A 24,430-nucleotide genomic window follows, 5' to 3' on the forward strand; every position below is an offset into this window, starting at 1 on the left:
ACTAAACCATGTCACTAAGGAAGAGCCTTCCAGCTGAATTCCACCTGGCCTTACTGATGCAACAATTTCTCTTCATTTTGTAAATTTAAGTATTCTGTCCCCTTTTTTGAATCTAAAATATGATTTTTTATTTTTTCTTAATCATATTAAAGTGTTTCAGCATCCTGTGTGGTGAGAACTGTAGAAGTACAGTGGTATTTTTGCATGAAGTCCTTGCTCCTCTTCAGTCAGGAGCATTTTCTCAAAAATGTTAATCACTTTTAACTTTAAAAGTAATTTTAGATATGAAAGTGGAACTACTTCCAAAAATATACATATATCCTGCTCTAGAAAGTGGCATGTTTGCTTACTTATGTTACAACATTGTGAAGACAACTTCATTTGAAACAGTGAGCCAGCTTCTCCCTTCTGTGAGTCATTCACAGAGCAGGAAAGGAAATAAAACTGTCTGAGAAGGAAAAGCAAAGTATGATGGCAAAATCACAGCACTATGATAACTGTCACTGAATTCATTAACTCCTTTTTACTTTGAACATCTGTATAGTATCTGTTCACATATATGATCTGCTGTGTCAGGCTCCTTCTTAGGTCTTATTTTCTACATTCTACATGTATAATGCCAAATGTAACACCTTTCTTACTGGTTTCCTGTTGTTTGGGGTTTATTTAATAAAGAGTACTTACTAAAATGAACCCAGTATCCTGCTATCTTATCCTGGTCCTGTCATGCATTCCTGCTTCTGTTTTGTTTAGGGAAAATTGGTTCTTTTTTAATAAATAATTTTAGTAGGAATACTTTCATGTGGAGCCATCTCCTCTCAAGTTGTTCTTCTGGCATAGTATCAGAGGAATAAGGTAATTTTTGTCACCACCAATTAAAAAGTTTTACGAAACAGGACCGTTATAAAACAATTAAACCTTGCAAATGCAGTAGTCTCTAGGAGGGAAACCCTGGAGGAAATTCTGCTTATTAAAACTGCAATTTTAGTTTCCATTAAAAAGGAGAATAAGACAACAGAAGATGGGCTGGCAAGACAAATTATTTCTTAATGTCAGTTGAGCTTATTTCAAATGAGATAACGTATCTACACCAGGCTGGGTTCAACACATTTTTGCCTCCTCAACTCATTTATCTAATTCAGTCATCTTGATTATAGCCTCATGGACCTTCATTTTCAGAGGCAGAATTTTGTAACAAACAACCTACACAACATGCTGATTACTGAACAGTTAATTCTAATTAACTTGGCTATGGCAAGAGAATTTTGATAAAGTCCTAGAATGCAAATACAGTTTGGTTATTCTGGCCAAACTTCTGTAAAATAAAAACCCACAGCAGAGTCTCCAGATGAGACATCAGAGTGATCGGGATCTAATTTAAAGAAACAAATGAGAAAATTAAAATCACAAATAATTTATTCTTCCGTTAGAATTGATGGAGTACAGTTTTAAATAGCGAGGAAGTACACAGTGGTGGAAAATTGGCACAGAACCTACAAGCATTTCATTCATAATGATGTTCCTCATGCCATATCTGTTCAAACCTTGATGTGTATTTATTTTCTACCAACTTTAAGAAAACTGTTTTCCCTTTAAAACCGATGAACAAATTTAAAATCTTGTCTTCCATGTGTGATGTCGTACGTATGATGAACACCAGCTGGTTTTAAACCCCAAATGTGACCAACTAAAACGAAATACTGTTTTACCCCTGGGCTAATTTTAAGTTTTGTCCTTTATAAAGGTTGCCAGGAATTCCTGAATGCATATATTCCTGCACAACAGAATATCCATTTATCTGATACACAGTTGCAGGACAGTCTCAAAACCAATTTTTTGTGTGTACTATGCTATTGATCAAGGTGCTGCCTCTATCTCACATGCAACACTGTAAGCCGTAATGCAGTTCAAACCAAAATTTGGCATTTATCTCACCAACAGGTTTTATATTTGATGTTATAAAACATCCCTTGGTCTCATGTTAACCGACAAGAAAATGGACACACACAGAAAATGCCCCCTTTCTAAAGATATTATCTCCCAGTTAGGAAAGTTTAGATAGGTTTTACAAAGTCTTCTAGGCTATTTTGTTACATACAAATTATTCAACTAAAGATTAAAATACACTTATACAATACAGTCCTGTCCTCCACACTCTTTTTCAAGTTCTTTGCATATTCAAGCCAAGTAAAATTAACACTTGTCATTTTCTTTGTTATTGCAATTATTAAGAGGGATTACAGCTTGCTTATGCAAAGCTGTGACAAAACACTTGAGAAATAAAACCCAAACATTTACCTTGTTACCCAAAAAATGTTGCAGAAAACTGTCAAACTATGTTAGAAATAATTTTTATAAAACTGCTTCACTCAGAAAAATTGGAAAGCTTAAAAAATTAATTTTTGCACAAGACTATATTATACTGTCCTTAATTACGCTCCCATTTAGATAACTGGGATTCTCATTCTCTTTGTACATGAACCTATCAGTGATGTACGATGTTCTCCATCTTTTTTCAGTTATCTTTATTGTACACCATTTCGAGATTTATACAATCAAGCACTTATCATGCCCCTACCTATTTTTAACAGTAGATTTCTTATCCTGCCCAGCGAGTAGTGTACTGTCTTGCATATTCACCACATGAAAAACATAATATACAAAATATTGCTGCTGTAAAAAGTGTGCATTTCCCCTTTCCCCCTACAAAAAAAATCTGTGGAAAAAATATTAAATTCCCATAACCTTCATAAACATACAAAGCTGTTCGCACCTTTCAGTCTGTAACAGTCTATTTGACATAAAGTCAACTCACTGCAAATTATGTCATGTATTTTCTGTCCAATATTGCCATCTAGAGTAGAGATGTGAAATCAGTTTCTGAGAATCGACAGTCTTTAACAATTAACCCATAAAGACTGTATACCATAAAACAGCCACAAGATTTTTCCAAAAGCTAGATGGAATGGGAGGTTCTCATCTCAGGAAGATGTCCACAGTGCTGAGGAGACAATATGGCTGCTAAAAGATATTGCCTACTGGAATGTGAGTACTTTTTCACTGTTGGTAATTTCCATACTGACCCTAAAAAAAAAACGCAAAACACATAATTAGATCACAAGACATATTCTTCCTGTATTAAAAGCTGAAATCAGAAGACCATCCAAATAAACCATGATGTTGTTGAAGATAAAACCAAATAACAATAAACAATAAGCTGATGTAAGTGGTACAGTTTCATCTCATTAAAAATCCTTTACGTGGAAGACTGATGATGCAGATCGAAAGCCAGGATGGTAATTTGAACAAAAGAGTGAACCTTTAAATTCAACAGACTGCTGTGAAATTTGCAAAACACTGCCAAAAATAAAATATAGGAGTGACTTCCCACCCAAATTTTGAAAATTATGTCAAAAAGACCAGGCCACCCAAATTCAAAGTAATTTAGGAAATTACCTGCTTTTAGAAATACCTAAAAATATTCATACATCAAGCATCACAGAATGGACTGATATAGGTATCTCAAAACCCAAGGCACATCCCAGTGAACACAACTAGTCAACATATCCTACGGGAACCAATTATTCCAGGTATCTGATACATAGGATTATTACCCTTATTGATATTCTCTATTTCTTTTGACAGAATGTCATGTACTGCAGAGCAGGGCAGAGGTGACAGCATCAATGCTACATGCTTACCATGATCCTTCACACAGGCTTCAAGGCTTGCAGAAACAGGTTGTGTGGTAAAAAGTACACATTCGCCAAGCTACTGTCCTGGCACCATTCCATGTTAAGTACCATTTTAGATTTCAATTTTATGGTGCAATGTCAGTTTTTTCCATGAGACAGTCAAAACAACTGCCAGATGAGAATTTAAGCAATGCAATTCCTATGGGAATGGCCAGTATGAAAGAGAGGCCTTCTATAATTGAGTTTCCCAGTGGAACTTAAGACTGCACAAACTGGAAGAGTAGAGCCCATCTACAGAGAGGGGTATCCAATTCTACTGCAAAGAAAGCTAGAAGAAAAACTCAGCAAATTGAAATTAAGATCCCTTGACCACATGATTCACCACATGTGGAGCATTTTTTCCATAGCATATTATTTACTGAAGGAAGTTATTAGTTTAGTGCATAAGCATTTTGTTAATCTGATAGATAATGAGAAGTAATTGTATCTCTAAACTATCACACTGAAAGAGATTGTTCCTTCTTCCTTGTCTTTGCTAATTTCTGTAGAAAGCAAGCCAACTGTTCTCCTTTAAATATATGGACAACTGTGGCTATTCTCACTTCCACAGGAAAATTCTTATTGAAAGTTTCACTGATCTTCTGCTGACATATGAGGATACCTAAAACACTAGGACCTCAAATTGATCATAATGTACATTTAGCTAATCTCCATTTTATTTATGCCAAGAAAAGTAATAGTGTACATTTTAATGACACTTCTGAACGATGCATATTGCAAAATTGTATTTTTATCGTTTAGTGCCTTCTACAGGAATAAACCTTCCACTTCATCCTTTAATTACAAGACAGGCTTTTTACAGAAGTCCTTCACTAGAACTCCATCCCAGAGTTTTAGGCACTACTTATCTTAGCAGCAATGGAAGGAAGCAGTTGATTTCCAGGTCACTTGTTTCCCCTGTTCAGTGTTCATTATACTGCTCAGAGAAAATCTGTGTAAAAACAGGATTCATGTCTGCCCACACGGCTTTACAGCAGAAGGCCATCAGCTGCACACCTGAGGTGTTTCTGCAGCTGGAGAAGAGGCTTAGTGGATTGTGTTTGTGAAAAATAAATTCAACCATTGTTATTGCAAAGCAGTAATGAAGAATGATCCACCATGAGATTTCAGAACCTCATCTTTCATATTAGTCATCCACCATGAGGCTTATGAAACAGATCACCTTAATCTTTAAGGTCCAAAAATACTGCCTGGAGGGCCTTACTTTGGCAAATTGCATTAACACTTTGCAAGAGAATGACTAATCACACCTCCAGATAAATGATTCTGAGTAACTCACCAGGCAATAAAATCCAAGAGAATTGTACATACATACCTGAGAGACTATGTCCTCTAATTCATTAGTTTAAATGTCCACAAGAAACTAAGATTAACAAGTAAGTGTGTACGAATCACAACTTTCTCATCAAATGAAAACATACCTGGTCATATCCATAAGGCCTCTGCTGTGGTGGCTGTGGTGGCCCAGGCTGAGTGGGCCTGTATCCCCCATACTGCTGGCCTTGACCTTGAGGATAACTAGGATACTGAGGTCCTGGACCACTCTGGGAGGGGCCTGGAAAACATTAAAATGGAAACAAAAAAACCCCAAAAACAAGCAAGCAAACAAACAAAAAAATAGATTGCTTAAGGTGCTAGTAAGAAGAGAACAGTAAAAGCTTTGAATTTTACAACTGAGCAGGGCTAAGAAGTATCACTACTGTCCAATTAGTACTCTTCCTACGTAAAAACATATCAGGGATTAGTAGCCCTCCTCTTACCCTGGAAAGCACCTTGGCTGACAGAGCCTGTGGTCCAACCACAGAAATATTTACCTTTATTTATATATTCATTTCTTATTATGAATGCATGTAGTTCCGCACACTATCACAGGATCACAGAACAGAGAACAAGGCAAAAAATGACAAATCCTAAACATGAGCACTGTTCAGGCTTTAGGGAGACAGGATCTCCTCCTGCTGTAATGCTACTCCAGTCCTAGAACTTTCTAATGCCAGGAGCAGCCAGATGATCAGCAGTGTTTAGCATCTGGACCCTCTGAAGAGCCTAGCAGGGCTGCACTGCCAGAAGTCAGTTCCCATACCACAGCAGGCAATCATAAACGGAGTATCAGGCAAGCAAATTACATTCACAAAATGTGAGATGTGACAATGAGTAAATGCTATTGTGGAATGGAAGAAAGCACTCCCTAACTCCATACTCTGCTGGTCATCCTAACTTTCCAGAAAACAGATGGAAAAACCCACCACTTGGCTCCAGCCTTTTTTGGCTATAAAAGGAAGCAGTTCTTTCGTCAATACAAACTCTGTTACTATTCACAGGGACTCAGTTTGTCTACCACTGGAAGCTAACCTAATGGTTACTACCATCAGGTTAGTAACCTAATGCAGCCACGTTCCAAAGCAAAATTAACTTAATTCCTTTCCACCTTGGGAAAGATGGCCTACTGTCTACTTCAGTGACACTTCATATGGATTTTTTCCAGTGGATCTAATTTAGCTTTTCACCACCACCCCTTAAAAATGGGCAGAGTCCAGGAAATTTGCAGTTCTTCAGAAGCGCTTTCTTCTAAAAAAATAATACTTTTTTTTTGCTCCCTCAGAAGAAACTGATGTGTTTTAGCTGTAATGTCATTCAGTGGTAGGGAGGGTTAGCTTTAGCTATAGGCACTGGACATCAAGATGACATCAGCTGGTAAATTTTTTAGCAATTCTGGATCTATATAACAGTCAAAAAGATGACCTGGAAAAGAAAAGTTCCATAGGCTATTAATATCCTCCTCAGGCCCCAAAACTCCTTCAACTATGCAGTTTCAGCTTTCTACATGCAATGAAACCTTAAAGGTTGATAACAACATCTGGGATCATGATTTATTTTTGCAAATTAGAATGCAATCTAATATTAAATCAGAGATACTACAATCCTAAAAAGTGCTGACAAACAAAACTTGGTTTTATTTATTTATGGTCATTCTTTATAGTTGAATTCTAGATATTCAGTGACACATTTTATAAAATAAAAATGGAACATCAGTATCCATTTCTGCTAAAAAATGAAAATTGAGAAGCATGCTATTTGGGTTTACAAATTACAGTGGGTGAGTTCACTCGAACAGATTTCTTCACTCCTTTCCTCTAATTATTTCTTAACCTAAGGTTTTAGAATAAGTTAGATTTCTTTATTTACACATTTTAGAAGAGCAAGCTAGACGGACCTTCACTTTAATCTTCATTCTGTTCCTGTGCTCCATTTAGCAGAATATAAGTACATGAGTATTATTTTAAAACTATCAATTCATTCATAACCTCTAAAAGGCAAAAACTTGCTAAATCTCAGTGGATCCTCCTAAAATTTAACTCTGTCTCAACATAACTGGATTTAATGTGTTAACTGGCATTTATCTACACGGCAAACAAGTCATTCCTGTGCTCCTAGCATACACACAATGCTGTAAAAGTTTTAGCACCTAAACCTCCAACAAGGCCAAAAGTTAAACATATGAAATTAGATTTCAGAGATTCCTTCTTCTGAAATAAATATGTAGAGCTTTACAATATGCAAGCAAGTAAAATCTGAAAGAGCAGTATTTTCAGTATGTTCTTCTGACCTCAAATTTTCAGATGTAATGCACAGTATTTACACACCAATCCTTTAAGTTTCCTGTCTGGGAGGTTTTCCTTGAATTTAAGGGCTGTATTATCTCACTTGTGGCAGTGGTTTTCTGATTCCTGCCATACATAAGAAGGTTTGCACCACTTGTACAAATTTATGAGGCAACCTCTCTTGAAATCTGCATTGGTAATGCTTATTCATTTCCTTACTGATCAGTATAAGAATTTAAAAAGAATGATTAATGTATGCTGAATGAAATTTTAAACTAGTTTCTCGAAGACTTTGTTCTATATGGCAAATCCATGCATGACAGGGTATAAATGGCTCTGCTGTTTTTGTGCCCTCCTGACAGTGTTCACTTACAGAGGACACAGGAGAGCAGAGTCTTTCTGGGTCTTTCTAAATTACAGACACCTTCATTTTTCTGTGCCACCACACTGTCCCAGACTGCCAACACAATCTACTTCCCAAAACATGCTGTCTTCTATTCTTTCTTGTTTTGGCCCAGTGAAATTGTGGGCAACTTTTTTGCACAAGCTTGGCCTTTCAACCAAGTAAAATATGGATTGAATAACATATGAGGATGTCTCTTAAGTCTTTTCTGTGATTGTTGTCTGTGTCTTCAGGTTCTTACCATAACCCTGCTGTTGTCCTGGATAGCCCTGCTGGCCTGGATATTGCTGCTGTTGTGGTGGATAACCCTGCTGTTGGGGTGGTCCTTGATATGCATCTTGCTGCTGACCATACTGCGAGTTTCCTGTAAGATGATTGCAAGAAAGCAAAAGCTTATAAAGATACCTACTTTATTAATTTTTTTTTCCCCTCTAAGATGCACAGCCAACAACACAAGAACAAAATGAAAATGCAATATTGATTTCAAAAACTGAACAAAACAAAGAAAACTCAAACCAAAGAGAAGGAATTCGGCCAAACAAACTGCAGTTAAAGCCAGTATTGCAAAGTTGAACTGCAGCATTTTCAGCATCTCTGCCAAACGAGCATTACATTTACTGGAACATCACAGTCATAAGACCATGACTATGCTAAATAAAAGGAAAAAAAGAAAAAGAACAAAAAAAAGACAAAATTAAGGACAGCTACAAGAGCACAGACTAGCTACACAAGATCAGCAAGCTGTTTCCTAACGGCACTACAATTATACAAAATATATATACACACACAAAAAGATAGACAACTGAACCAACAAATTCATGTTTAAATAAAAATTTCCATTGAGGTAAAAAAAAAAAGTCTCTAGAGTGTTTTAGTCATTTTACTGTTGTTAGAAATTGCAAATTGTGGTTACATATTTTAGGTGTTTGCAAGAAATTATTCTGAACACTTCAAGTTCCCTGCAATTTTCAAGACAGCCAGCAACTAGTATTCTACAAGAGCTTTGCATGGGTATAAGTCGTGTTGTGCAGTAATTTCTGTTCCCGTTGCGGGTGAGGGAGGAAAGGGAATGTATGTGCGTATGTGTGTGAAGGTATATAGATACCTCCTTCGTAGTAATGTTGTGAGGAATCCTCATAAGGCCTATCGTAGCCTTGTTCAGGATACGACGGTTGCTGATAACCGTAATCATTATGACCTACATCAATTCGACAAGAGACAGGAAGAAACGTTAATGGCCTCTGAGTGAAAACCCTCAAAATATTTCATTTCTCAGAAAAATGAAAAAAATTTCAACTGGATATACATGAAAAAGAATTTTCAAATGTATTAGCCAAAGACGTATTAATATGATTTCCTTTCATATTGAATTAACATGTGACAGGAAAAAAAAAAAGGCTTAACGCAGTAGTTTTAGCAACATCACAGCAAGGGATGGTCTTAACCTACTGATAATCCTTGTTGGAGGGGAGGAGGGGAGTACTTTATCTTTCACTCAAGAAAAAAAAAAAATGAAAGCATTTAAGCCTTTCACATGTAAATAACCTGAATTAAATTAGAATGAACAAAGAAAGCAATTATCATACTTTGTCTAACACCTGTTCTGCTGATCTCCAATTCAAAAGCATATGCTAAAAGCAGTGTGAAATATAACAAAAAAAAACTCAATGAAGTTATGAACCACAGTCTACATTAAATTTTGCTTTTAAGCAACAGAAAAGCAACGTTCTCAGAATTTTTCCTACAAACAGAATTCCTACAAGTCTTAAGAAATCTTTTCCTCTTACATTTCAGTCCTGAGTAGGATCATTGCAAACAAACCTTCCTTTTCTGGCATATCTGATTAAGAATCCAATATATGCAGTAAACACCCTACCTGTTGTTGCTTTTTATAGCAAATATACTTTATCTTACAGATGACCAAAATATATCTTACTGCTAGCTTCAAGAAAACAAGCCAAAATTATGTTTAAATTTGAAATTAAAATTACACAGATTATATAAATTTGGAATAAAATTTTGGAATTAAAAGGAAATGAGAAAGTTCTAAAACTAAGAGGTCATCATATTTAGTTCTGCTACTCTACCATACATCATTGACTGAATCTAATATAAATACATACTCATTAAAACAAGTACTACAATATATTCTCTTTAGGTGCTATATGAGTAATAATGAGGTAATGATAAAGATCGACTCTATAGAACAAATAGGTCTTACAGAAGTAATCTGTGATGCCACAGAGCTGTTGATGGTAACACTGAATTGCCCTTACTACAGTAAATTGCCTGTAACCCTTTAAAGTTCATGTGCATAACATAAAAGTTCCAAAATGAAAATTTATTGATGAGTTAATGCAACTTGTCAGATAATTGCACAAATAACACATGCAAGCTTATACAGACATGGGTTGATGTATCTTAAAATCAATTTAATATAAATTAAAATTCAAACAACCAACTTGTATCCATTTATTTTCAATGAGTGGCTGCATTGGTAATTACTCCACTTTGCTGTGTATACATTCTTAAAACATTAACATCTACCACATTCCTTGAACTTTGTAAGATACCATTAAGTTGCGCACACGGTTATCAGAGTAGTCATGAGTCAGCATCTGTGTTCTTCCAGCCTCTGCTCAGCCCAAAAACACGTTAATTGCAACTTTTCTAACTCATAACACAACCTAATGGCCTTCAGCACTCTAAGTGCCAAGAAGTAGGAGGACAGATTTATGAAACTGAAAGTTCTAGTCTTGCCTCTTTTAAAAGGACTGGGGGGACTTCTAAAGAGGATACACAATTACGATCTCCTCAGGGCAGGGACCATTTTATGCCTTTGTAAAAATTAAACTGAAGGCCCATACCATAGCAGCAATAACACATTTGTGCAACTTACATGAAAACTAAAACTAAGTTTAAAACCAGAATATTTACAGAAAACCCACATCTTTTTACCAAGTTTTTCAACTTTGATAAAATCTTTAATAAAAGGATATCGCCCCCTCTCTTAATTACAACAAAATTACAACTGTTTTAATTCAACTCAATTATACTAGATATGCTAAGGAACCCTCCACACTTTTAGATAAACCAATTACAGCACTTCATTTTGAAATACTAAAACTGTTGCTAGAGTTTCAAGTGGGAGTTACAAATTACATGCTTTCAGTAAGTTGTAAAATTAACTTGTCATAGTAACTTAAACTGTAGTAACAATTCTGAATTTGGAAGGTTTTGTAAATGTGAGGTATGACATCCAATTACTACTCTTGCCTTATTCCCTAATTTTGGGCATATGACTACATTAGTATTGGGCAGGTATAGAAAATGGGAAAGTTAACATTTATGAGAGATTACCATCAGGGTAATATTGCTGGTTCATGCCTTCTGGAGGACCTTGTCCACCATGACTGTATTGGTCCCCATAATAGTCTTCCTGGCCTGAGTACTGCTGTGGTGGGCCTGAAAAACCACAACCAGTCAATATGTAAATAACTTGTTTTCTCTGTTATAAAGCCTCCTAATTTCTGTTTTTAGTATGAGAAATTTTTCTCAAATGTACTCCCCACCCATACTGTTGCATTTCAGACAACATATGTAATCTGGTTTATTTGAAAAAAAAAGAAAATTAGAATAAAACTTATCTATCTGTATATACACAGACACACAGTTGTTTGGCTCCACTAGATTGAGCACATATATAAAAAACTTTAGTTCTGAGATCATTTTAGCAACATGCGCATAACAGACTAAGGTGCTAAAAATAAAGTTATTCCTTTTCTAAAAGGACTGGCAAAAATAAAAAGAAAAAATAAAAAGAAGCAAGATTGTGGAACATTGTTCCTTTTTTGTAATTGAGTGAATTCAGAGCCAAGCAGGCACTCTGTTCCTTTACTGTACCTATCATTTAAATATTGAAACAGAATTCTGCATCAGCATATCCGAGATGCTGAGTATTTTTACATACTTTTTGTCAGAAAGAACTCAAAACAAAAGAAATACTTGTCTTCACGCTTCGTGGTGATACGAGTAATCTGTTGCTGCAAGAACCACCCTTAAAAGGGTAACAAAAAGAGTCCACAAACAGTCTGTGACACCCAATAATTTTACAGAAATTGTAAGCAAGAAAAGTAATTTTAAATAGTTTTAAAGATGGCTATTTAAAGCCAATGTAAAAACACTGAAGTGAAGCCCTACCTTGCTGTGGTGGCCTGTATGGAGGAATCTGCCTCTGACCCATCATGTGATTTCCTTGGTTAACTTGGCCCATCATTCCCATAGGTGGCTGCTGCCCCTGGTAATGCTGGCCACCAGCTTGTGGCATGTTGTATTGCTGGGAGGGAGGCTGCTGGTGCATCATTGGACCTGCAGAAGGAAAAGTAGCAAACACATCTTCTGTAACACATAACTTGCGATTAAACCCTTTAAACAGAACACAGAAAACCCAGCCTTTTAAAAATAGACCAAAAAGACTCTTATTTCTAGTGCTCTCATGAGGATTTGTTGTTTCTAGACCTATACAAACACAGATGATCAATTTAGGAACCATACTGCAAAATAGAACTGTGCCTCCATGAAGCTGCTTTCTAGACGATTTTTCTTCAAACTACTGTTGTGATTAAAGCCCAGCTGGCAACTCAGAACCACGCAGCTGCTCACTCACTGTTCCCCCTTCCCCCCCCCCCCCCCCCCCCCACTCCCGGCAGGATAGAGAAGAGAATCAAAAGCATGTAACTCCCACAGGTTCAGATAAGAACAGTCCAGTAAGTAAGGTATAACACAAAACTACTACTGCTACCACCACCTATAATAAGGGAAATAACAAGGGGAGAGAATATAAAACTAAAAAGGGAAGACAGAAAGGACAATAAATACATACGATACACGGTACAACTGCTCACCACCCGCTGACTGACACCCGGCCCAATCCGAGCAGCGATCTGGGCCTTCCAGGTGACTCCCCCCAGTTTATATAGTGGGCATGACGTGCCGTGGTACGGAATACCCCTTTGGCTAGTTTGGGTCAGGTGTCCTGTCTCTGCTCCCTCCCAGCTTCTTGTGCCCCTCCTCACTGGCAGAGCACGTGAGACCAAAAAGTCCTTGATCGGGGCAAGTATTAATTAGCAACAACTAAAACATTGGTGTGTTATCAGCATTGTTCTTAGACTAAAGACAAAACACAGCATTGCATTCGCTACTAAGAAGGAGAAAAATAACTGTTTCGGCTGAGCCCAAGACAGCCGTACAGACATTAAGTTTACTCTTGCACAAAGGTAAATGAAACACTTTCACCATTTTTTGCTTGCTTATTTTAAAAAGCATCTGCAAAGAAGTGTAGATGAAAACCTGGTAAGTCACAAAATTTATTTAACATTGCCAGCTCCTTAGGAAATAGTTTTAATATAAACGTTGTTACAGTCCATCAACAAGCCACTTGGCTGTTACTTCAAAATAAAGAATTGTATTTAGCCTGTAAAGACAAACCACATGTACCACTGAGTCAGGCAAGCACACAACAAGCAGTATGCTGAAAAGCCCACAGGAATCCATGCTCTGCCCACCACTGAACTGTCCCAAGGAGCCTGTAACAAAAAATCTTCTTTCATACAAAGTTGCACCACATCTCTATGAACCACAGGAAAAGACCAGGAGAGATCAAGTACTGCCCATGTTTTACTAGCTGAAAAAATCCGATTAAGGCTGAACTGAAGAAATGCAAACTTTGGTAATGAAAACAGGCAGTAAAGAACACACTGCTGACACCGTACAGCAATTAAAATGATGATTAGGCCATTTCATTATATGAGATTACAGGTTAGGTCGATATGACTTTTAACAAAGAACAGCTTCTTCACTTCCTCTCTAGTACCACTTCAGAAAAGAGTGGTTCCAGTATTAAAAAATTGATGAAAGAACTGTGAAAGGAGCTAAACTTCTTAAACAACCTATTTTTATAATGCACTAATTGAAACCACTTAACACATACTAGTGTTATAAGGGTGAAATCCTAAACTTCTTTCGCCCCCCCCTTTAACGTTTTATAAACTATAGACAACAAGACTAACTAAAAACCAAAACAAATCAAAACATCTAACTAGCACAGCCACTCCTTAGGCTCTATCCCAGAGGAAAAAAAAAAAGGCATCATCTGGTTTTCTGTGTGCTAGATTTTGCCACTGAATTTAACACTTTTAACTAGGTGCTGGAGCACAAGCAGAAGGTCCTACACGAAACCACTTTACTGAAAATCTACCTAAAGTCAGTACTAACAATGGATTTATATAAGGAAAGGAATATATAGTCACTTAGATCCTGTCTTTGTGGGATTTCAAGAGAAAGTTAAGCCAAATTAATTAATGGTATGAATTCAAAGGTGTTAGTTAAATCCCATTAAACCCCTGTGTGAAATCTCTCTGCGAGAAGTGGCCTTAGTTCTGTTAAGCTTCATTTTCCTCTGAAGATAAATATTGGCCACTTTTAAAATGATCCAGTTATGCCTCTATCCTTCAGCATGGCAGTTTCTGTGCCTGGTTTTCAAGTAAAAAAATGGTTTCAACAGAGATACCATAAGTGGTTTTCACTTAGCAAAAATCTATTTAATTTTCTGATCTTCTGAACAAGTAGGTAATTTATATTATTCCATTTCACTGCTCCTCTGTTTGGAAGTACCGAGAAACATTAGGCAGCCTTGAAAAAAAGAATAGAAACTTGTTGCCATAATATTCCTAGATCTCAAGAAAGCTTGTTAATTAACAATATTAATATTAGTCACAATACAATGTGATAAAATGTGTTGGGTCCCCATGGTGCAATGTAGAGGTTTTCTGTTTGCTTTTTAAATTAGAACTTCATTAACGCTTTGTAGAGCCACAATGAGAATTCACTACCCTGTATCAGACTGTGTAGTGTGTTAATAACAGAGTGCCTGGCTTCCTTCCAGTTTGGTTCACATCTCTCTTATTAAGAAGATACCTAAAAGAAGAAACACATTCTCTATCGTCTCACACAACGGAGCCATTTTATAGGGAAGTTTTGAGGGGCAAGGAAGTTCAAATTTGGTGGTGGTGGTTTTTTTTAATTAAGCCTATAATAAAGCTGATTTATTAATTATATAATATTTAATATGATACAAATCTAACACAGAAAACCCTGACAATGACTCAAGGAAACTGATAACCTAATCTTCAGACATGTAAGGTAGATACTGAGGAACAGAAATGCAAACTAGAAGTGGTTCCCAAATAAACCTACCAAATCAAGACCAAAAGTGTACTGAGGATGAAAGAGCTGCAGAAAAAAATCAGGGTTTAAAAATGTCTCCTTAGCTTTGTCTCTTCTGCTGAAATTCAGATACTGGTGGTAAGTGCTGTGAGAAGACAAGAATAACTGCTGACATGGTTGAAACTTCTGAAGAAGCAGTACTCCATCTCAAACTGAACCATAATTTCAGATGTCACTTACGAAAAAAATACATAAAAAGAAGTAATACCAAAAAATTCCTTAGTTACTAACATTACCTTTCACATTTTACACTAGAGAAAACAGATAAAAGAAGGAGCACTGTGGTGCCTGTTTGTATCTTTGTTTTTTCAAGATAGGAGAACTGTGATGTCTTCTGTGTCTAGACACCCTACAAATCCAGCTACAGCATGACTGTGTTTCAGAACGTACAGATAATTTTCTTTTTCTTTAATAGGCTTGATGTCCAGAAAATTGAGACTGCCACAAGGACAATCTAGGGGGCTGGAGCATCTCCTGTGTGAAGACAGGCTGAGAAAGTTGGGGCTGTTCAGCCTGGAGGAGAAGGCTGCGTGCAGACCTCACAGCAGTCTTCCAGTACCTGAAGGGGACCGACAACAATGCTGCCCACGGCAGAGGGGTTGGAAGTAGATGATGATCTTAGGGTCCTTTTCAACATCATAGCTACTGTAAGCAGCTAAGGTATTGCGATATAATAGGCTCTGCTTACATGGGAATAAAGAGATGGCTAGACATTCACAAAAGGTTCTCAACCTCAGAAACAATTTTAATCTGATCTATTATATTGAAATAGGCTTCTATTTCAGATAACACTGGATGCTCCTATCTTTATGTTCCTTATGTGGACAACAAAAGAATAGGAAGTTTGTACCTGCCTCATCTCTGCTGTCACCATGATCTCTTTGTATTTGCTTGTAATTGAAAGAGCTCCAAAACTTTAATGGACTTTTTCTAAGTTTATATAAATAAAATTGTAATTTAATAAATAAATAAATAAATAAATAAATCAGCACCAAATTCAACAAGTGGTCTTCTGCAAGTGAGTCAACAGGATGCTCTCATGCAGAGTTCACCTGCTAAAAGTAAACTAGTCCTGTTTCACCCCAAACACCTGTAATGCTCATTAAATGCAAACTGGGGAGTTTGGCAACTTTGCTTCAAATGCTCCAGGCAACAGAACAGAATCCTAGCAAAAGAATCTGAGAAACACAGTCTCTGAGATGGCCAAGCTTTGCAAAAGGATCCGTGAAAAAAAAGTTTCTGAGATGGCCAAGCTATAGGTTCTTGGCCCTTATTTTTAAAGTATTTGAATTCTGTTGTTTATTATTCGTCTCTGGCTGTGAAAGATCTGTTCAACAGAAGTTAAAGGAATTTCCATGTAAGTTTCAGGTTCCAGAAAAATCGGGTTTGCACCTTCCATCTGAAAAGTCAAAAAATTGCAGGACTTGAAATATTTCATTAAACAGAAGTAGCTTCCCCTACAAAAAAAGAAATATACCCGCAAGAACTGAGCTTCTTCCACATTCACTCAGCTATGCTGCTTCCTATCTTTTCAGAAAAGGCAGACAATATTCCGTATGGATGACCCAGGGTGCTACAGTAGCTTTTTAATCAAGAGTCATCTACAGGATCTCCCACTTAAAACAATACGTTACCAAAATCCAAAACAACTGAAACTCTTCTTCAACTGAACTGACTACATAAAAAACCCAATACTATCAAATTTTGCTTCTCATTTAAGATATTCCTCTGGCTAGCATTTTATAAATTAGTGCAAACCAATAATAAATAGAAAGCAGGGACAAAGTAAATCCAATAATGGGTTCTGTTATTATGCATTTCTTAATTAGCACTTCTTCATTTTTTCTTACTAACACCATCTGCCTCAATATCTGTATATACGGCAAGATGTTTGCTAGAAAATGCACACAGAAGTTATGCTCAAACTACCCAAAAGTTAACATCAAACATTTCTGGTTTACGCTGTCTTTATCTGACAGTGTGCTTGTTTTCCAAAACCCCTTGCCTCATTCAGTACACAGCAGATATTCACTGAAAAGCTATTTTAATATTTCGCTTCCTCTTAATTGTTCATGTGAGATACCATGACTATTCAAACACTGAAGGAAGACAGAATTATTAATTTACTCACAGGTTTTCTTAAGGCATTTGTAACTAAATGTTCAAATATTCATAATGAATATATTTTCACAACACTCCTGTGAAATCAAATGGTATAATCTTAACATCAGATTAATTCCTCTACAGATGAGGAACCCATGCAGGAAAAGATTAAGGTCAAAAACATCTACTAATTTTTAACAGCCAACTTGAGATGCAGAGACCTTATCTTGCAAAATATTTGGCATTATATTTAGCTAGTGCTGTTATTAACTGATAGATACAGTAGGATCTCTCATTCTCAATATGGATTACCCTTTTACAAGAGAAAGGAACAAAGCATGTTTAGGGGTTCACAAATGTCTCCTGACAAGGACAGGATCACAAATTTTGGTTCATTTCTATTTCTGACTGGCAGCACACAGTTTGGAAATCTTCAAGTCACAATCTGTTTGTTCCCTTTTTGTTAAACTGCATCCTAATGCATTTCCTAGTGGCTCATTCTTGTTTCTTTACTTAGATGAGAAGCCTGCTCTATCCATGCTTTGCTGAGACCCCTGCCCAGCCACACTGGATCATGGCTACCTATCCACATCTCAGTTTCACAGACTCCCGTGACATTTTCTCCCCTGTCGTCCTCGAGTCACAAGACAGTAAAGATAGAAAAAATATTTCCTCTAATTTGTTACTAAATCTCAATACAAGCGTATCAGCTAAAAGCAGAAAATGGAGGAAATGTAGTAAGTATTTAAAATTTGACTGATTTGGGACAGTATTTTCATTGATACAGCAAGTAGCACCTTGCTGGCATAACAGATAACTTTCAGAGCCTTGCTCTAAAGGGAGGGGCACAAAAACAAACAAAAAAACCCCAAAACAAACCACAACAAAAAAACACTAAACAACAACAAAAAAACAAAAAAAAAAAAAAAAAAACAAACAGACCAAAACAAAACCCCAAAACCCCAGCCTTGAAGCAGACACTTGGAACGGAAAATGTGCCGAGTCTAAAGGGTCAAAATTTGGAAAAAACAGTTACCCAATTGAAAGCTTACTGTGACCCGAGTGGCAGGCAATGGCTGCAGCTCTTGCTCTCACTAGAGAATTTGCTCTTATTCTTGAACCTGTAATTTGGTTAGATACTGCTTTATTCTTTATTCCCCAAAGCCACTTCAGTACTATTATTTGTTCAGAACAGAAACCTTTTAAGTACCTTTCTGCCTTAACTCTGAGCAATTTTCAAGTTTGACAGGGTAGTGAAAATACAGCAGGGGAATATTACAAGGAAGAGTAAAGAACTCTGCTTTGAGATGGAATAATCACTAATCCTAAATTGTAAGGCAGTCATACAAAATAAGTTGTTTTCTGCAGACTGACTTAGTGGATGGCTCCCTCACACATATTGCTACATATTTATTGCTAACTATCTGCAACTGAGAAATTTAAAGCGAGCATGCACAGGACTTTTCCAAAGCATCTTACAATGTTCACAAATCCAGTCCATTGTGTACTGCTCAGAATACACAGATAACTTGCCAATTCAGAGAGACAGTCAAAAATATTCCCCCTTGTGATAGCTTCCTCTGCTATATGCCTATCTTTTGTTTCCTCTGCCATTACCATTTTAAGAAAAATGCCATTAACAATGTGGACAAGGAAGGACTCAGACTTGCCACTTTCACTACTGGTAAGAAAACTGCAGAAACTTCTGTTTTGTCTTGACTTATTTTTGATCTCTCATGAACTTAGTCTTTATTTTGTTTTGAACCTTTTGAGTGATATAATAAACATACCAACCAGTATCACTTGATCTGTCTGTACTCCTCAGGAACAAACAGTCCCAAACTTCTGCAGCATGTCTTCTAGCAGGTTGTACATCCAGATCCAATGTAGTAACAGACTTAAGTTGACAATACTGCTTGTTGATTTGTAAAGCACATTTATAAGAATATGCAGTATATATACACAACTCAATAATTTGGTCTGTTGTGACCCTAATGCAGTATTTTAATTGTGCAGTGTGCTTGAACTTCAACAGGATACATCATCTCTGTTTATGCTATGCAAATATTACAGATACGAAATCAGTTTTGAATTTTACTGCCTACTCAAGGACATCTCCTGAAAACACTAGGGAGTAGTGGATTTGTTCCTGGAACTGGATTTTATTTTTTCAAGATTCACAGACATTCCACACTAAAATAGCATGCAGCAGAGAACAAGGATTACTTAGGTATAAAAATCTAAAGGCTACCTGACTTTAAATTTTCTGTTTACCCAAGAGACTGAAGAGTAGAGATGTATTTTATCAACTCAAGCAATAACAACACTTAGATGGAAGTGTAAAGTCTGAGAAAGATAAACAGCAGTTCAAATTTGTAACTGATGAAAGCAGATCCAATCCCAGATTCTCACACAATACCTGAAAACAGTTCAGTGTCTGTAAATAAATAAAAAGTCACTGACACATGGGAGAATGAAGACGCTGAGTCGTCCAAACGTGGATATAAATGCATTTAGAGCCAGAAACCTGCAGGAAAAGACCTTTAAAGATGTTTGTACCTGAGATAATTCCTTTTTACAGAAGCTAATACTTACCTTGGTTTGGTTGCATGTTCATGTTTGGTCTGGGACCATAGTTGCCCATCGGCTGTCCCTGGCTCATAGTCATCTGGTTCTGCACTGGCATACTTTGAGAGGATGGCACTGAGTGATTATAGCCGCCCATTGACCCATGGCTACTTGAAGGCATGTTCATGGAACTGTTTGTCATATTGAGTTGGTTAGGTCCAGGTCCTTGCATAGGCATATGATTAGGTCCTTCAGAAAGAAAAACAGGGAAAAAGGTTCTACATTAAGTATCATAAAATAAGCAAATATAGTCATACTGAATCACAGAAGTAAATAAAATTCATTAAATACAATTACATTTAAAAAAAGCTAAAACAGTTCACTCATTATTTCAAAACTTAAAAACAGTTAGGAGTAGTTCAGTTCTACTATGCAATTTTCTTTTGTTGAGCAACTGAAGCTAGTACAGCAAAAGTGTAAATTGTCACACAGTTCATCTTATATCCATACCATATGCAATCCCAGTCTTTCACACAACACACCACAAATTGCAACCTGAACTGCACAAGAGCAGTTTAAAATCAGCTTAGTAGCTCTACTACAACTATATAATTGTCACAATAGCTATAACATTTCTGTTTATTCAAACGAACCATTCTAGACACTTTTCTGCAATGGTTAATCCTCTCTCCCTCTCCCCCCCCCAAAAAAAGTCAGACACTACTAACACTGACATGGTACAAACACATGCAGAATAAAAATGGCTGAAGGCATATTTAATATTGTTTGAATTTATAATCTATAGCCATTATTCTGTAACTGTATTTACAGATTACTAGGGTAGGAGATGATGTCTGGAAGGACAGCCACCAAATTATCAGCTCACATCTCATGCTTGCAAAGATGCAAAGGAAGAACAACCTGTTCATAAGATGCCCCTGCTCACTGCAGGGGGATTGGACTAGACGGCCTTTGAAGGCCCCTTCCAATCCAAACTATTCTATGATTCTGTGTAATTATGTACCAGCTACATCCCCTCACCCTTTATCTCCCCTCTTCCTGACAACACAGGTTGAAATTGGCTTGTTCTCTGAATTAAATCTACTCTCAATGGGTATTTTTAAAAGTCTAAACATTACAGTACTATCCTGTCAGCTTATTCATTACTTTAGCTGGGGTGAGAAGCTAGTAGGAGTAAAATTAGTAAGAGGTGTGACTGGATATAAATATGACAAGTAAATGAAATGCAAGGATTATGCATATGACAAGCACCACGAGGAGTTTATAAAGATATGTACCACCAGAGAGCATGTGACAGAGTAAGTGAACTGTAAACAAGGCAAGTGCTGATATATACAGAGTTCATCAAGAAGATGCCATGGTTGTCAAACATACCACAGATTTTTTGTTAAGCTACAAAATCCTAAGAAATACAGAAAACTTTGAAAAGTAACCTAAAAGTAACTATGCCAGAAAAGTTGCAGGAAAACAGTGATTTAGTTACGTATCTCCCCTTTGGGGAAAAAAAACCCAAAACCCAAACACCAGAACACATATCTGCCTTCAGATGTAAACAGCTCCCAAGTTCTGTCTCGGCTAAAGAAACAACTGCACTAATATAGGTCAGAATGAACGCAAAAGGAAAGACACAGTTGTACACAAGGTCACAGAGGCAATACCAAATGACCTACAAACAAAAAAGATACCAACGATGAAGGAACACCCCTATTAAAAGCCAACATAAAAAACAGATAAGTTTAAGAGTATGTTTATCCTTTGCCCTGTTCAAGACACCTTAATGAAAAGAACACATAAGCTTATTTTATCAAAGAAAGTGAAAAAGCTGACAAAGGTGTCATATATGCAGTTCACTGTTCCTGCAAAACAAGGTGAGCAGAGATTCCTGAATTGTACAGGAGTGAATGCAGCACAACTACAGAAAAAGTAACTCACTGTACAGGATTATGACCATGACAGAGAACTACAGGTGCCTATTCTGTCCTCTCTTCGACACTGCCTAAATCTGTGAGAACACAAAGACAATTTAATTCTGAGAAAGTGAGATAATCTCTAACCATGAGATCAATCCTCAGGTGTTAAAATAAAGCTAAGATGAAGAAAAGTGCCAGATTGTAGTGCCAAGCAACTATTGCAGGACTGCTAGAAGATTACCTTCTTAATTTCCTTCCTAAGAAAAGGAATATACAGGGTTACTGCCAGAAAGTCAGGGCCTGGGAGTGGTTTTGTTCCTCTTTGCTTAAAAGGAAGAAACTGTCAATAATGGATTTCAGAGAGCTAGCCAAACACATGGTGGAAAAAGTTTTTAAGACCAGTAATGTAAGAAGCAAAATGAGGAAGGCAAAAATCATCACAAGAGAAAAGAAGTTGAAAAAATAAAATACCTTCCTTAAAACACTGGTTTACACTGCATGTCCCAGGTAGCACCAAAATAGAAATCACTCATAAGGAAAAGCTGGCATAAGAAATGACAGGCATGTGTCATGTTCTGGGGTCAAAATCAGATAGTGTGTTAGTGAGAAGCTAGAAGACAAGGACAGAGGAAAAGCTACGTCTGTAGTAACAAAAACCCTTGCAAATGAAAAGCAGTAAGAACACACTTTACAAATCATTTTTTTTTAATAGTTTGCCAAAATACTGCACAGGGTTCTCCTGCACATAAACACAACACAGTTATTTTCTAATTCTTTTATAATACAAATAAATCAGATAGGAAGAACAGAATATGAATGAAATATGAAGAGCGCATCTGCCATTAAAATAACTGTTTCAAATGCTATACTAATTAGATTCTGTGTTGTAATAAAGTTAGTGGAGTAAGTATCTATCTTGACTATAAACAAAACTCCTTTTTCCTCCTAACCACTTATGGACCATATCTTAGCTCTGAAAAGCTTTAAGCAAGCCTAAGCGCATTTGAAAGTACATTTTCAGGAAGGAAAGATTACTTGGAGAGAACTTATTATTAATACACAAGCACCTGTTATTCAAGAAGGCCACAATGAAGGTCAGAAAACCCTAAGGCTAGTCTTACCTTTCAGCTTTCTACATGTGATAAAACAAGCTCAAGAAATCAGGAAGGTAACTTGCCACCAGCACAACCGAATTCATAATCTCCTTCCAAATCCAAATGTACTTTGCATCACACAAACTCTCACTGTAACTCTTCAGACAGTAACTTTTTCAGGTAAAAGCCATGATCTGTCACAGGTATAGGTAACACCTGGTCCCACAACAGGCTGAAAAAGGTTCATCAGGACTGTCTTTGCTGGTAAAAGGACAGAGTCACTCATTTGTCAAGGGATGCAATTAAGGGCTTCAGTAGCACTCCAGGTCCTTTATTAAGTAGAACACAAGTATGAGAAAAATTATCCTTTGCCCTTTAGGAAATGGGACAGGTCTATGTCAGAACTTTAACTCATGCTCTGTCCATCACTAGGCAGTTCTTTTGATCCTCCTATCAACCCTTTCACCCATACTCAGGCCGGTGGAAGCCCATGCTCAGATTAAGCCTTCCAGAAATCCTCAACTGGTATTTTTAAGAGCCTTGATTTTAATTCTTCCAGGCCGGTGAACTTGTGGCTGTCAAGCCTGGATTCTCTCAGTTTGCATGTGAGTAACTTTGTTCCTTTTAGACAGATCATCTATCTCTTCAGATATTTAAAGGTTTATATCTGGCTTCTACTACAAAGTGTCTACATAAAGTTAGAGTAAGTGCCCCATAAACAGAAAGCAAAGGCATACACTGCAGAAATTATTAGATACATGCCTGTGAAATACAGAAAGGCTCATAAACAGGCAAACTAGCAAGCAAAAAACCCCAAAACACTCAGTAATCCACGTAACAAAATGATTCTGTTTCCCCTTTCCAACTATGAACTATGAAATGAGTTTAGCATGCCTTTCTGATATTAGAGATGCCCTCATCCTAAACTGTTAATCTTCACATCCTCAGAGACAACCTTAAACAGAAAACGGAAGAAACAGATATTCAAAAAAGGGAATATGTTGGAAAAAAGGCTAAATTAAAGCTTAGTTGGAAACTATATTTAAATATCTGTCTAGGTGAATACCAAAACAAACCTATTTACCTTTCACGTGTTTTCATAAGAGCTCTTTTCTTATTCTATCTAATTACGAAATATGTATGTTTAAGCAGTGACTTTCCTCCCCTGTGGCTCTGCAGTGAAGTCATTATGCTCACATTGTGACTTAGTAATCCTTCTCCTTGGAAAAGATCACTATAACAACAATAATATGATTACACTAGAGGGTCAAAAAGACTGATTTGTGAGAGGCAATGCTATTCTCCATGGGAGCTGATGGATCTTAGATGGATAGAGGACTTCACAACCAGAATATCTCTGACCTACTTAGGGAGCAGCATATATTGCTCTTTCCACTTGCAAATGCAGACCATGACCAACATGTATGATGAAAGCAACTTCTTCTCTAGATCTTTTATTACACTTCTCACACACAGTCCCTGGAGGCTATTCAGCTACTCTTCTCAGAAGAGCTGTCACTATCAGGTCCATTTTATCAAGATTTGCACAGAAATAAGAGACTACAGCAATCATTCTATTTTTTACTTTATATTAAGTTTTGCATAGTTATTTACTGTGTTTACTGTCAAGAAGCTTTTCCTTGTGACCACCAAGAGATGAATTTTCAAAGATCCTTTGACAGCAGTTTCC

General features: G+C 36.8%; 1 protein-coding gene across 3 annotated transcripts in view; it reads right to left on the reverse strand.

Moving 5' to 3' along the window:
- Positions 1–1,398: 1,398 nt before the first annotated feature.
- The window catches only part of SS18 (SS18 subunit of BAF chromatin remodeling complex), a 42,397-nt gene continuing 19,365 nt past the window's right edge, over positions 1,399–24,430 (reverse strand). Inside the window, exons 5-11 of one of the 3 annotated variants that reach the window (XM_065668155.1) lie at positions 19,743–19,964; positions 11,961–12,128; positions 11,121–11,225; positions 8,866–8,958; positions 8,002–8,124; positions 5,177–5,310; positions 1,399–3,084 (exon numbers count right to left, since the gene is read on the reverse strand). In XM_065668155.1, coding sequence (XP_065524227.1) covers positions 3,058–3,084; positions 5,177–5,310; positions 8,002–8,124; positions 8,866–8,958; positions 11,121–11,225; positions 11,961–12,128; positions 19,743–19,964 — 872 coding nt within the window. In that variant the 3' untranslated portion in view covers positions 1,399–3,057. The remainder of the gene's footprint in view (positions 3,085–5,176; positions 5,311–8,001; positions 8,125–8,865; positions 8,959–11,120; positions 11,226–11,960; positions 12,129–19,742; positions 19,965–24,430) is intronic. The other 2 variants (XM_065668156.1, XM_065668157.1) reach the window with 2 other exon arrangements.

This window comes from Lathamus discolor, chromosome 2 (assembly GCF_037157495.1).
Source record: "Lathamus discolor isolate bLatDis1 chromosome 2, bLatDis1.hap1, whole genome shotgun sequence".
In the NCBI taxonomy this organism is placed as follows: domain Eukaryota; kingdom Metazoa; phylum Chordata; class Aves; order Psittaciformes; family Psittacidae; genus Lathamus; species Lathamus discolor.